At 42.8% G+C, this 15,331-nt stretch overlaps 1 protein-coding gene across 14 annotated transcripts in view; it reads right to left on the bottom strand.

The window, feature by feature from the left end:
• The window catches only part of HTR2C (5-hydroxytryptamine receptor 2C), a 259,463-nt gene that overhangs the window by 8,440 nt on the left and 235,692 nt on the right, over positions 1-15,331 (bottom strand). For 13 of the 14 annotated variants that reach the window (XR_005259910.1, XR_005259908.1, XR_005259913.1 and 10 more), the window contains one exon: positions 9,650-9,850. The exons of the other annotated variant lie outside the window; for it this stretch is intronic. Coding sequence is in view for 1 of the 13 variants with exons in the window: in XM_038164795.1 (XP_038020723.1) it covers positions 9,650-9,850 (201 nt within the window). In the remaining 12 variants the exon portion in view is untranslated. The remainder of the gene's footprint in view (positions 1-9,649; positions 9,851-15,331) is intronic. 14 annotated transcript variants of the gene reach the window in all.

Below are 15,331 nucleotides of genomic sequence, written 5' to 3'. Positions count from 1 at the left end.
TACACCTTCTTAATGATTTTATAGACCTGTCATCATCTCTCCTGTCTGACATCTCTTTTGGAGCTGAAGAATGCTATTCTATTCACTCTCTCTCCTCATGCCAAACTCATTCTATGCCTTTGATTATCTTTCTTCATTTCTCTTTAAGTTCTTTTTTTGCCCTTTTAAAGAAACAAAAAAAGTCCTGCACATCTGAGCACCTAGAGAGCAACAGAATGAATTCTGTGCTCCCCTCTGGGCACCTGGCTGCCGTGGAGCACCACTCCTCAGTGGGCTGTGTGTCTGTGGCTGGCCATGCCCTCCTTGAGCTCCTCCACCCAAGAAATAACCAATACTGTTGTGCCTGAATTGCTTTTTTGGAGTTGCTGTGAACATCACAGGTTCATAAAGCCAATCCTGTGGGACTCTGAATTTCTTAACAGGAAGAATTACATGCTAAAGAGATTAACCAGGGCATTTTTACCACTGCAGCTAAGTGTTTTTCAGGATTCTGGGGAATTCATCTGCAATTTGTCATTACTAGAAAATTACCATTTGGCAGTAATCAAGTGATGGAATTTCTTCTGAAAATTAAGGATTATAAATGCCTTCCTGTGACTGTAGCATGTGTTTTCTTAGCTCAAGTACTAGTTCCAGGATTTGCTCTTCCTTCCCTCTACATGCCAATGCTCATCAGTTCACCTTTGGCAAGGCAGCTGCCTCCTTTCTGATATGTTACCTGTTATCTTGCTTGTGCCAATTTCCTGCCACTGCAATAACCTTCACCTCATAAACCCATCATTAAAGACATCATCCTAATGCCATAGCTCCATCAAACCACAGACATTTGGGAAACAGTGGAAGTTAGACTGAGCACTCTTTACACAAAGAAAAAATCTGAATTAGGTCAATGGCATTACACTGGGATTATATTTGCATGTATAATTTTATGCTTTAGTGCCCTCTATAGCACCTACCCTTTGAAATGAAACTCCAAAATGAATGAAAGTTCATTCACGAAGTAGCCATCATTTAAGTTGGTGTTATTGCTTTAGCCAAGGGAAATGAGATAAGGTTCTGGGATATCTTCACGCATAAACTGACATTTATGTGACACACATAAGGTACATTTGGGAAGAATAACCTAGTTCTGGGATTTGATGGATAAACAAATCAAGAGCACTGATGGCAGCCTAAAACTCTGCATGAGCATGAGATAGCTCAGCGTTAATGACAGGGAATGAGGGGGCAGCTGCTGGAAAAGTGGAAAAATGGAAAAGTGTCTCTCACCTCTCACATAAGAAAGTGAGATTTCAAACTGAGAATGCACAGAAGAAAGAGAGCACTAAGTCTTTATTTGCACTTTCTTCCACTCTGGGAAAATCCCATCATTAACAGCAGTAGGAAGAAAGATGCCCTCATATAAGCTGGCAACATGCTTTTATTCAGCTGTCTGCTGCATTCAGCACTGCTCAGGGGCAGCACTACCCTCATCTCTAATGCCTTCCTTCACCTCACACCTCTCCTTTGAAACTCGTTCTTTAATAAATTATTTATCACCAATCCACTGCTCAATTGAGTCTGAAAGAGAACTGATTCTGTACACACCTTGGGCAACAGGGACTCACAGTGAGAAGTGTGAAAGGTCTCAGACACCTCAAAGGGGCTTCCTTCATGGGGGATTACTGCAAAATCACTGCTGCCACCATCCCAAAAGCACCAACACCTGCTTGCAGACACAGCTCACAGCCTGGCCCTCGTTTCAGCAGAGGTGCCTTGATCACCCCTGAGCATTCCCAGGGCTCCTGGACGTGGATGAACACGGATGCCTGCCTGACTTGAGTTCTGCTGTTTGAACAAGTACAGAGAAGGCATTCAGCTCCACTTGACTCAAGCAATCCACAGCACTAACAATGCAGATTTAACTGTCCATAATTTAAGAACTGAGGTGGTCAGAGAACACCAAACTCCCCACAGCAGTGCAAGGAGGGTGAGTGTCAAATCAGGCAAGAGGCTCTGAAAGTGACTGCTGCCCACAGCCTGTTGTCAGCGCAGCTCTCTGAGCCCCAGTGCAGAGCATTTCCTGAGCTTCTCCCTGACACACTCTTCATCAACAAACATCGGGCTGACGTAGTGAGCTGAAGTCTCCCGCCTCAGAGGCATTTTCCAGTTGTGTCAAATAACCCTTAACTGCGGTGGCAGCGAATTCCCCAGAAGAGGCAGCGCTGCTCCAAAAACTTGCGAGGTTAAAGTGCTGCACATCAAAGGGCTCCTCACAGCAAACTTGGAACTGTTTGAAGCCTGAGCAGTGCCTGGCACAGCTGGATTTGCCCCAGAAAGAAGAGGCAACCTGCCAGCCAGTAAGCCAAGAACCAGGTCCCTGCTCTGAGAACATTTCTGCCAGGCAACAGCTTGAGCAGGACATCCCTTTACACCACAGCAGAGAAGGTGAATGTAATTTTTTTTCCTCCTTTAGCTTCTGTTTGACAGAGCAGCAGGAAGCCACAGAGAGAGGGATCCTCTGGATTACAAATCCAATTGCAAATGTTGTCCTAACTGCTGCCTGTCAGCTTTAAAGACGTTGTTAAGCCAGTAGAAATGTTCACCAAATTGGGCTGACATGATACTGTGGGACAGAGTAACAGATGCTCTTCACAGATTCTAAATTAATAAAACAAAACCCAAATGACAACAAATACAGATTTATAAAATATTTGCTAGAGAAAAAGTTGACTAAAAAGTCCAAATTTATATTCACAGATAGTTTGACTTAAATGAAAAACAATATATTTTTTGTGTTTAATACCTTGTTTTCTTCAGTGAAAGCCCAGGAGCCTGACAGAGATTATAGAGATTACTGAATAGCTGTGTCTTTGATGGTTATTTCCACTAAAAAAGGGAGTAATTTCCACTCATCTACAAGAACACATTTTCTCCAAGGACAACTACCTAACTAAAGAAAACAGAGGCATATGGGTTTACTCTGTCTTTCCATGTGTGGAATTCTCAGCGCTGAATACAAGAGTGGTCACATTTTGCTGCAGCTACATGAGTTTAGGAAGGACAGGGACCACCTCTCCTGGGGTCACCACTGAATTCAAAGTCTGCTGTGTCCATGGGAAGAGCAGCTCTGCTGCTGCAGGTGGCTTTGGACCTCACTGCCACTCTCCTGACATTTACAGACAACTGAAAGGAGAAAGCAAAGAGAAAGCTGTGTGCCAAACAAGCCTGTGGCTGCCACAAATACACCGCTGTAAAAACAAGAACACTGCTGAACACTATATGTTCAAATCCATATCTTTAACCTCATATTTAAACAAACATAAGTGAAAATGTACCTCATATTTAAACAAAAACAAGTCTGTTTGGTTTCTTAACTGTCTCACAAAGTTCCTGCACATTTCTCTCATTCAGACAGCGAGGAGCAAACCCCACTGGCCAGCAGTCTCCTGCAGTGTACAAGAAAAGACACTGGGTTCAGAAACCAAAGCTCTTCAGAGGAAAATTGAAGAATGTTGGCTTCTGAAGTGTTCAAAATCACTAAAATTCCATGTTGTCCCCATATTTCAGCAGACAAACTGCAGTGCCTCTCATGTTGCAACAATGCGCCTTCAGGGCTGGATTAGGTCTAGTTTTATCTGACCATTCCAATAAAACAATTGTGCCAGCCTTGTATTGGTTGAAAGCCAAAGATAAAAGGGGGGTGAACTTTGAAGGATCTCCCTGCCTACAGCAAGTACAACTGCAAGCAGATGAAAGCCATTAGTGACTGTGCCTGGATGAGCTGCTGACCTTTACTCAAACCTTGGGAGAGCACTGAGCAACTTGAGCCAGATGGAAAACCAGCAAACAACAGTATAAGACAGAAGAAATAAATTACTTTCCCACCTGCCCTTCTATTGTGCCAAATTACTTCTGTTGATTTGCATAGTTTCTAACTGTGCATTTGAAGGAGGGTGATGGGGATCCTGCTCACACCAGAGCTGCTGCCAGGGCTGGGCTGCCCCAAGCAATCCAACTGGACTGATGGCTGGACTGATGCTCAGGAGCAGAACCTCAGACACAAACATCAGCACGCCCCTTGCTCATGGGAATAGATCTGGTGGGATGGTCAGTCTAATTTCTGTCAAAATTCTTCACACACTGTCACCATCTGCTGCTGTCCCAGGCAAAACCTTTCACTGACATCTAGTGACAAGATCAAACCAATCCAAGCACCCTGAAATCACCTGAAATCCCAAGGTACATTCCTTGCTATGAATTCAGCTTGTTATCAGCCAATATGTTCTTCCTCACCTTGATAACTATTGGTCCTGTGCTGGGGAGATCAATGACCCTCTTGGGAATCATGGAACAAGCACTCAATCAAAAAAATGTCTTTAGATAAAATAACTTTGTAGACAACTCAAACACATGGGAAACAAGCAGATGACACGTTAGTGTTTTGCTCTAGGTCATAAAGCAAATATTTCTGTCTCACCCATGACCAGAAGGCAGGTCTGAAAATGTTTTATGAGCAGAAGCCAGCTCTTCTGCTCCACAAGAGGCAACTTGCAGCCCAGCTTGCAATGCTAATGCCACCTCTGCACTCTGGTGAGGCAAACAAAAGTTATCAGACCACCACCACCCCAGCACCTCTGCCTACAGGCCAACCAACTACCATCCCCATGCTCTCAAGAGAAGAATTTTAGTCAAACATACCCTGTCAGACATTCAGTGTCAAATATAAAAAGGCAAAAAAAAATTAAAATACATTTACACAGTATATTTTAAATCTCCCAAATCTGGAGAGATATTAAGCTCCCTTAGGCTTTACTAGTATGCAACCATTTTTCTCAGCAATATATGTGGTTGCTGTCCTTCTGTTAAGGCAGTGCTCATAGTCAGGAAAGTGTATGTTTTTCCAGGAGATGGAGGGTGATTATCTAACCTTTGCTTTGCCAGTAACAGTGGTTTCAGCGCTGCTTCCTTTTGTCCAGGTGATGAGCCACACATCCTGCCTGCTTAGTGAGAAAAGTTTGAGCAAAATCCCAAATGAACACATTTTGACCTTCCATGTGCTGTCTTCTTCATTAGCAGTGGTTTTGCCCTTTTTTCTATTAAATCTATTAAGTCCAGAGGTTTGTGCTAACTTGAAGCCTGCAAAGAAATCCCTGGGGTTTTGGTCTTATCCCAAAGCTTGATCTCCCAGGAGCAGCTACAGAGCTAAGGGTGCCAGGAGCAAACACATCCCACCAGCACCGTGGAGCCATGGAAATGCCTTGCTGAGCAAGCCCCTGACCCCAGAGACACTGATGGGCAGAAATGCAAACCAGAACCCTACATGTGCTCTGAAACTGTGACCTCAGGGAGGCCCTGAGAGCTGTTCCAGGCCCCCTTTGTCTCCATGCACCACCTGCCCTCAGCACATCCCCTTGCCCCAGGAGACCACAATTCCTTTTGGATCAGTGGTGCCGCTCCAGGCATGTTCCTCAGGCTGAGGGCTGTCTCCAGTGAGAGAGGGGAAGGCTTAGCTGGTTCCTGGAGGCTCTTGAAGGACATCATTAGAGCAGCTTGCAAGCATGAAGCTGCTCAGCCCCTGAGAGAGACGAACAGGGCAGAAACAAAAAGCTCTTAGATGTAAGTTCACTTAGTCTGAGATGAGTGTATACTGATCCTCACAGCACACATTTATATTTTTCATACTCTTCCATATTTCTATCAATAGATCTCCTCAATAAAACAATGAAGCACTATGAAAGTTAAATGGGGACTTAAATTTCATTTTTAAACCTGAATGGTTTATCGTATACACAAACCTCAGGTACCTCCCTGAAATCAAAATGATAATATCATTAGTGAATCAGAGGAAGAATGAAAATGTTTTCAAACATACACACAAACACACACACAATTTGTGGCATCTGCCTATGGCACTGCGCAGAGAACAAAATTTAAAGGATAGCCCTGTCTTGGTCACTTACGAACTAAATTGAATTTACACTGCTTGTGAGGTTGTGAAACTGCAAGCTGGAAAATTGGTAGCATGTGCAATTTCAGCACTCTACAGCAAATAACCAAACCTTGAACACCCCAGGAAGCAGAGGGAAAGCCTTTCCAAGCATACGTTTGGGTCACTAGGAACTGCAGAATTAAAATGTTTCAGTTATTTTCATATCAGAAGCAATGTGTGTGTACCTCGCCACCAATGAAGTGCTTTCATTCAGATTTTCAAAAGGATATTTTGTTTATTTTAATGTTACCCAGTTAACGCTTTCTCCTGTATGACCCAGTGTGCTCCCTGGTTCCTTACCGCTGCTGAGCCCTGCATGGGGACCTCCACTCACCTTCCTCACAGCAGGGCAGAGGGAGGCTGGTGAGATGGCCAATTCTCCAAATTACTGGTGAAAACTTTGAAACTACACAAAGTCTGATATCTTGAAACAATACCAAGATTCTGCCAGCAGGCTCACACCTAAAATTGATTTTCATTTTCAATTGTGAGGATATTTCTATTGCCTATGTTTTAATTTCCAGCCTCAGCACAGTGCTATCTACCACAAAACTAATTTTTACAAGCCCAGCCCTCCACAGCAGCCACTTTTTCTCTAACTGAAGACAAAAATCTTGCTCAAGTTATGTTTTCTAAAGCACAGGACAACTGTCGGTGATGTACTTTATTCTGGAACAAAGACAACTTTGGAAAAGACCTATTCACAAAGAAATTGTCAAGAGATGGGAGGACTCTGTTATATTCCCCTACTTTAAAACCTAATCAGAAGTTTAGGCTTGTGCACCTTGACAAATTTGTAGCTCAATGAGCAAAGAACCTCTTTTATATTTTGCTGTCAGCATTAACATTTCAGAAAAATGGAATGCAAAAGCTACTGAATTAAGATAAATTATATGCTTTTCACTTCTCAGTTTGAATTCTGATTCAGAAACTGAATTCAAGATTTTTTGCATGGAATGCATTTAAAAGTTTCTTCATCTGAAGCAGGATTTAGGAATTGCAAACTGACCAGCCTGCCCTTAAGTGCTGCTTTGAATTTGATGCCTAATCACAAACAGAAATGCACAAATTCTTTTGTGACACATAACACCAAAGTGAGGATGAATTCATTTAACCTATTTCATCCTCCTGAAATTAGTACAGGATTTCACCAGGCCTTTCCAAGTGACAGATAAGGTAGTTAAGAACCAGAAAACAGCAACAATACATTTTGAGTGAGTTCTTTCATTCCATGCTTGCTTTATTCCCACATCTGCCATGTTTCTAAATTCATTTATGAAGTACAAATAGTTATGCTAAAATGAGCTAGATACATACCAAGAGTACTTTTATTTCACTATTTAATGCAACCTACTGCAGAAAGCCCAAGTAAAAGGGTAAGCCCTATCATATGTACTGGGGAGGAAATCTAACAGCATTTCGGTGCCCTGAACAGACTGTCTGGGGAGAATGGTTTCTGCCTGTATCTTCAAAAAAACAGATGCAAGCAAAGGCTCTCCTGGGCCAGCAGTAGCTGCATCAAAGAGAATGAACTGAACATAAAGCCCAGATGTGCTGCACATGCTCCCAGCTGTGATCCTAACACAGGAGGGCACACAGGCACAGCTGCACCTCGTGTCCCTTCAGTCTGGGGAGGGAAGTGCTGCCCAGAGCAGCCCCCCAAAGCCTCTGCGCACCACAGACATCCCACAGAGCAACTGCTCACAGCTTCCTTCTAAAGACTGTGGGGTGCTGGGGAAGAGCTGCACCACCCATTGCCTTATGGAGGGCTGCCAAACCATGTGCCCTGTGGAAAAGTGCCATTCCATCTCCTTTCCAAGCTGTGCCTTCATTCTTTCACCTTTTTGATATCCTATCCAATGCAGAGTGGTTAAACATCTCCTGAGGAAGCTGGGTAGGGATGAGGTGTTTGCACTGTTCAGCAGCACAGTCACCTCACCTGTTCTGGCTCAGGTACCCTTTTCCTTGGGGTGCAGCAGAGGTCACAGTGTGCCTATTTTCCATCATCATGAGCCCAATCCTCACCAAACAGCTCCATGAAGAGACTGGCCTGTGTCTTTACTGCTTGGTCAGACACCAGATTTCCTTACCAGTCTGCTGAATCAGTGAACCATGCATGAAGTACTTACTTTATCCCTCGGACTCAGAGTCCAAACCACAACTTGGTCCTCAGGCACTAGTGCAGGCAGCCACCTTCAGCACTAGCCAAAATTTCTAAGGATACGTCAGCAACATCTAAGGCAGCACAGGCAGAAATCTGCAAGTTAGCTCCAAAAATGGAAGCAGAACAGTTTTATTGCCCAGGTTTTGTGGTGTGATTTATATATCTCAGCTGGGGGGGGTGTCTATCAGCTCTCCCTCTGTGTTCCAGGGCAACATGGAGCACAAATTCTGTGCTGACTGGGAGCTGCCTGTGCAAATCAAGCCCACGTGAACTTGTCCTTGTGTGACTGCTTATATATTGAATTAAGCAGCTTTCTTTCCCATGTCAAATAGAGAGCACAGAGAGTTAAAAATAATAGTAATAATAATTTCAAAAAAATCTTAAATGAATTGATTAAACCAAATCCAATTTCACTGTGGCTTATATTACCTAGGGGAAATGTAGCAGGCCTGTGACACATGAAAATTTGTTTCTAATAGATATTCTTGTTATATTCATGAGGAGAGAAAGTATATTTTCCCTAATTTATCATATTTTGTTTTTTTCCCATAGCCTTTTCCCAAGGCAAGCTTCTTCAAAATCAGTCCCTGTAGCACTCAGACATCCAGAATCATATTCCACTTCTAAAGCAGGCAAAAACTGAAGAGAAATTCAAATACCTGGAACATGCTTTTCCTTGCAGTACAGCACTGAAAGCAAAAACCACTTTATAAAATAGAAATTAAATGTTAAATCTCTGTAAGACTGTATTTTACACAAGCACAAAAGGCAATACAGCAGATAGAAGTTGTCATACAATTCTGCCCCTGCCTCAAATGTCTCTTTTAAAGCACATTTAAAGAGTTCTAAAAAAATTTTTCTTCACATAATTCTCAGTATTACAGAGTCACCTTGCCATAATTTTGTGTTTTCTTCCCTATTTTACTGCTGCTTTATTTTTTGTGCTTTATCAAAGTAATACAAACGTGCCTTCTGTTATGCCTACTCCTCATTTACTAAGACTTCAAACTTGCTAGCTCAGTACCAGCAGCAATCCAGCTGAGGCAGAGAGCGGCCCAGGCTATAAAGGCTGAGCAGGAGCAGTAAACACCTCGCTGATAGCCTGCCTCCAACCCTGTGCAGCTCCACTTAAACCATTACTAGGCCTTGAGAGAGTTCCTCTGCAGCGACCGCAGCGCAGCCGTGCGCTCTGAGCTGGCCGGCCTCTCACAGCCGTGCTGGGCTCTGCTAATGCTGTTTTCTGCTCTGTTTACACAGCAGTTTTACAGCACCACTTGTCCTGTTACTGCTGTTATCGGCACATTGACAGGGACACAGCAGCAGTGGAGAGGGGTGGTGCTCTGAAAAATGACTGCTCCCACCAGCTGCAAGGAAAGGCTTCCATTTCCAGTTATTCCGCTCAGACATGCAGGCCAGGTAAATTAATTAGTGTATCCTCTTAAAAAAAAATCCTAAATGAAAATTGGAGTAACGCTATCATTCATTCAGACACAGTCAAGAGCCACGTTGCTTACCTATGGATATGGTCCAAACTGCAGCAATTTTCATAATGGCCTTGGTGCGGGAATTGAAGCGGCTGTGCTCAATGGGATTGCGAATTGCTACGTACCGATCAAGAGAGATGGCACAGAGATGCATAATAGATGCAGTTGAAAAGAGCACATCTAGGGAAATCCATATAGGGCACAACTGTTTAGGCAAAGGCCAAGCATAATCTGAAACATAGAGAGAAAAGAAATGAAAGGAAAAAAAAGGAAGGAAGTAATTTGGGAAGCTAGGCCAGCATTTCTGAGAAACCATTGGAATATTTTCGGTCTGTGACACCAGTAAGGGGCATGTGCATGAGGGGTAGACAGGAAACCTCTCATGGGACTTCTCTATGGGAAATTCCTGGCTCTGGACACTCCATAAACCCATAGCCAGTTCCCACACATCCGGTTTCTGTGACCAGTAACTAAAGGGCAGTGCCTGCAAGTGACCATTTCAGCACTCTTCCCCACTCTTAACCTTTCTTCCATATCTTTACAAAATCAAATGTTACATTCCTTTATAACTCGCTCCTCACATTGTTTTCATGGATTGCAAAGCGCTTTGTGGCATTAATTTCACTCAGATCCTTTCTAAAACTCCCTTGACATGTCAGTCTCAGTTTCTGTCTGCTGAGGAGAAAGGTAGCAAAGAGTTTTTGTGCAGAGTCTAACACATAGCTAAATGACACTACTTCACCTTTTCTCCCCAGGCAGTGTGCCTTGATATCAAAGGAATACTTGCCTCCTTACAGAGCTGCTGGGACTGAGTGCCTGAAGCTCAAAAACTGTTTTGAAGGTAGAGTGAGGTGTTATTCTTAACAGAAACTATGTTAGCAAACAGAACAGACTCAATAGCCACATCTGACAGCAGCTGGCACACAGCTCATTTGGGTGCCTGCACTCATTAAACAGTTTACTCAGTGCTGAAGTACAGCTTCAGAATAAAAGTGACCCAGAAAGATCCTCAAAGGCCACTGATACTTAAATCAAAGCTCAGAGAAAATTGATTTGTGAATGATACCCCCACGCCAGTGTCCAGAATGGATTGTGTGAGATCAATAACATGTCCTGCCAAGCTCTGGGCTTCTTATGAAAACAAATCAAGAGTACCTATAGCAGCTGAAACATGAGAGACTTCATAATAGTTGAATAATGAGATATTCTTGTTTCTTCATTCAGAACATGAATGTCTAAAGCAATCTTGAAGTCTACCCCAAGGATCAGAATCATCACTCTGTAGAATCAATGTTATATTAAGAATGGTGCAGCTCCATCCTACTGATCTCAAATGGAAAGGATGAAACATTAGTCTCTGAAATCACAGTTTGGAACAAATTACCCAGCCAAGAGAGACCCAGGATACCTTGATGCAGAAACCTTAGATTAACTGAACCAGAGTAAATTATTATGAAATGCCCCAGAGGAGCCAAGGAACCTTTCACAAGGAGCACAGCAGAACGAGATGGACACATTAGTTCATTTTACCAGTGGGAAACAAGCAGATGAAGTGCTAAGTACTCACCAAACCCACACAGCCAGACCTCAGCTCTGGGGAGATAAGCCACTCCTTTCAGGGAGTGTGCACCATGTCTATTAAACGGACTGTGAGTGGACTGAAATCCACAGCAGCAAGCATTTGAGAGGTCCCTGTCAAAGGGAACTAAGTAAAGCACTTTGTGGCTGGAGCATCTTTACTTTAAAAGGCACCTCTGCTGTACAAATGAATAGAGCTTGATTAAATATGACTCAGCCCCTTTATAACACTAGGATCAAATTCTCTGCCTCTTGCTCACTTCACACTTTGTTACAGCTGAGGACATCGTTGCCATCAGCATGCAATTGAGCTCAGAGCTGCAGGTAAGCACACCTTGGATTTGCTGGGCGATTCCTCAGTGAATGCTCTGGGGAAGAACAAGTCAGAAATCCAAGCGGTAGCTGTGCTCCCTGCGCAGCCCAGGCTCTCACTGCCAACCCACACTAAAGCTCATTCAGCACACTTTACCCCTCACTACCTGTCTGAGCTGCCAGAGCCAGCTTTGTGCTGCAGGCTGAGATGAACCACGAGCACAAAGCCCTGAGTGTGCCCTGATGGAGGGAGCGGTCCCCGGGAGCTTGTGCAGCGTGATCATGACTGTGCAGCAGCCTCTGCAGAGGGGAACGGTGCCATTGATGGCTACTGCCCACATCAGGCAGATGGCCAGGAAACCCCTAGTGTCTCCAGAAGAAGACTGCCACCCTCCAGGCTTCCTGTGTGTGAGAGCCTCTCCAGGCTGAGCTATGGAGTTGCAGTGGGCACAGTCTGATGCCTGACATTTGCTGGACCTGGAAGAGGTTTCTACAACAACCACCTTTCCAGCATTATTGAATGATGAACAGCCTCTTACCTCCTCCTTCAAGCTATCCAAACACTTCCAGTGACTGATTCCCCCCAGAACCACTTCTGCTGCTGAAGTGAACCAGCACACATCCCAACCCAACAGCTCCCAGCAGCAAAGGTGTGTGGGGAGCGCAGACATCACCTGCTGCCAGCCCTGGCACTGCAGGAACCACAGACACCAACAGAGCCAAGCCACGCTGCCCACAACTACTGCCCAGGCAAACTGGCGGGATGCTTTTGAGGATAAAGGCGAGATGAGAGTTCTCCTAATTCCAAATCCTGATAGTCCTTCCTGTCCCAGAGCACTCCATTACATTTCCAGCTGAACAGCCACGAGTAGACATTTTACTTTCTCAGGAAGTTTCCTAAAATGATCTGCAATAACAAAGTGTCACTCTGGAAATTTGTAGAATGGCAGCTTGTAACACATCACTGTAGCTCGATAGGAAGGGCATAATATATATTCTAGCTCAAAATGTAATTATTTTTAAGTAAGCATGGTATGTGCCTTTGTAAAACACCTACACAGCCTACAAAGCCAGTAATTTGTAAGAAAAAGAAAAACAGCTTTATTCTAATTCTGTTTTGAATAAATGTACAAAACATAGGAAATGTGCCCTGTGACTGTGCTAAGATGCAAACAAGGATTAAAAAAAAATCTGTTAACGATGTTGTACCTTTAAAACAATTTTGTCCTCAGAAACACTCTAATTACAGAGGGTAACATTTCTCTAATTTGTTCTTTTTTCTCTTATTTCATTTACAAAGAATAGCAATTACCCTATATTTAGAAGAGCAGATGACTGAGTGAAATGAATTCTTGGACCCCAGCACCTCTAAGATATAGTAATTGCATTTCCAATGGAAAACATTCATCTCAGTGCAAATTTGGCTCCAAGAATGAAACAGTTCTAAACACCTGCATAAGCAAAAAAACCAAATTCTTTGTAACAAACACTGATTTTTGTACCTTGAATTAATCTGAGCCCTTAAAATCATATATTTAATGCACTGGCAGGTAGACCAGTGTAGATAGGTAGATAGGAGAGTGCTGAGGGGAATTAGATGAATGCAGCAGATCAAAACAGAAGTTGGTATTTCTTTACACAGCATGTAATCAAACCACAGATTTTTTTTTTCCCTCCAAATATTTTGTGGGTGGTAGAAATTTACACTGTCCAAATTCACAGAGAAAAGTGTATAGAAAACTATTGCAGTGATATTACTTTGAGGTCAGCGTTAGCTTCTGGCTCTGATCAGAATAAAATCAGCATGTAAAAATCCTTGCAAGAAGGAAACTGCTGCAGAATATTACTTCAGCCTCTAGGACTGAACAGCATCTCATGGCATCCGTGCTTGATGTGGTTCCTCACAGGACACATGAGACAAACACTCATATTTAACCAACAGTCATGGTCCCCAGGTGGGATTTCATCTCCTGCCCCAGGATGAAAAAGCAAACCACAGTTTCTGTGTGTCACTGAATAGCTGAGATGAACACAAACTACTGGCAGAAAAACAAAGAACTTCAAAGGCATTTTGGCAAAGTTACAGACCATCTCTGTGTGGAGTTAATTTGCTGTCAGATAAGAGTTCCTTACATTTTTGTGTTTTTCATCAAGAAAGATGGCAGCTATGAAACTGAGTCACTTTTGTCAGAGGCTTTATGCATATGGGTAAAAAGTGTTGCTTAGCACTGTTATGGGCACCAAACTGTTCAGTGCATGAGAGTCTGAATTACCAGCTACTGTAGAAGGAGGTGACTGAATAATCCAAAACACAGTAAAATTAATTAAGTCAAATGGTAAAACAGAATTACTCCAGATTGTAGGAGAATGGTTGTACGGAAAAAGAAGAAAAAAAAAAAGTCTGTTTCTTGTATGTGTTCAGTACTTCTACAATGCAATCTGCTCTAGGACATCTCCTGGGAAAATTTGGTATAACACCTAGGACAAATCTGGAATAACAGCAACAAAATACCTGCTTACACAACAATAAAGTGAAGAATTAGGTAAAATTTATCTCTGTATCTTCAAGAGTTTTTCTTGAGAAACTCACAGCAATCTGCATCAATAATTTATTTTCCAGCCATGAGCAGGAATTTGGAAAAGGTTTCAGCACACATTTGCTGGGTTTAGCCAGTGCCTTGTATCTATTGGGATGGATAAAAGGATAAAAACCATCCTTCACAGGAAGAAAAAACTATATATTTTGTCTCATTATGACATTTGACATATATGCACACTATATATACTATTTATGTAAAAGAAACAGAGGCAACATGTGCAAAATAAGTACTAAAGATGCTTACGTCTTTGAAAGCCTTTTTTAATGTTGTTCATTGAGTTGGCTAAAAACTAAAATACGTGGAATACTTCTCATTTTAGGCTTCTGATATTTACTATATTTGCCATTCATTTTTAACTACTTTAATGAATTGAATGAAAAAGGCAGGAGTTTGAGTAAATAAATCCCAGTACAAAGCAGAACCTTCCAGCAGTTAAAATGGCAACCCCGTGTGTGCTTGAAGCACCTTTGATCATCCTGCAGCTGCCACAGGTCTGTTTCAGGCCATTCACTGACCCACTGCTCTGCAGAGTGCTCTTGGAAAGGTCAGCAGCAGAGATCCAGGAGATGCCTCACATAATTCCCTGGGAATTCCAAAACGAGCAGGGTGCCCCATGCTATGACAGCGCTCGCTTGGGTTTCCTTGCAGCAGCAGACAATGCAAACAGCAACCCAGGACAGACCCCAAACCTGTCACTTTCTGAGGAGTTTTGCTGCTTTTGAAGATTCTTTCACACATCCCAGGGAAACCCACTACTGTGGTTTGTAGAATAATGCCTACATTTTCCCACTGCTTTTTACCCTCACTGCACCACTGATGCAACTGAAGAAATTTGTACAAACCAGACCTTCCAGTGTTCACTTTAAAGTTTCATAGCTGCCACAGGCTTTACAAAAATAGAAAGCAATTACATACAGTTTTAACATTATTGCACTGCATTATTCCCAAGGGAATGAAAGAATTTAAATTATTCTCTTCTCTCTCTCTTAACTAGGAAGTAAAGCGTTTCAAATTCTGAATTATCACATCAGGAAGTGTAAAGCTACGTTGTCTCTTTTCTGGTAGTTTGTTTTCCTCAGATTTACATAGACAAATGACTCAGAGACATCCATATCAGTCTGAGAGTCACACACCCGAGGGTGCTGAAAATCTCCATCATGCCCAAGAAGCACAGAACATCTTGCTTGATCCCCCACAGCCAACAGTGTTTACCACTGTCCAC

Source organism: Motacilla alba, chromosome 4A (genome assembly GCF_015832195.1).
Source record: "Motacilla alba alba isolate MOTALB_02 chromosome 4A, Motacilla_alba_V1.0_pri, whole genome shotgun sequence".
NCBI lineage: Eukaryota > Metazoa > Chordata > Aves > Passeriformes > Motacillidae > Motacilla > Motacilla alba.
The sequence above is the reverse complement of the archived record's forward strand: the minus strand, read 5'-3'. Positions and strand labels throughout refer to the sequence as shown.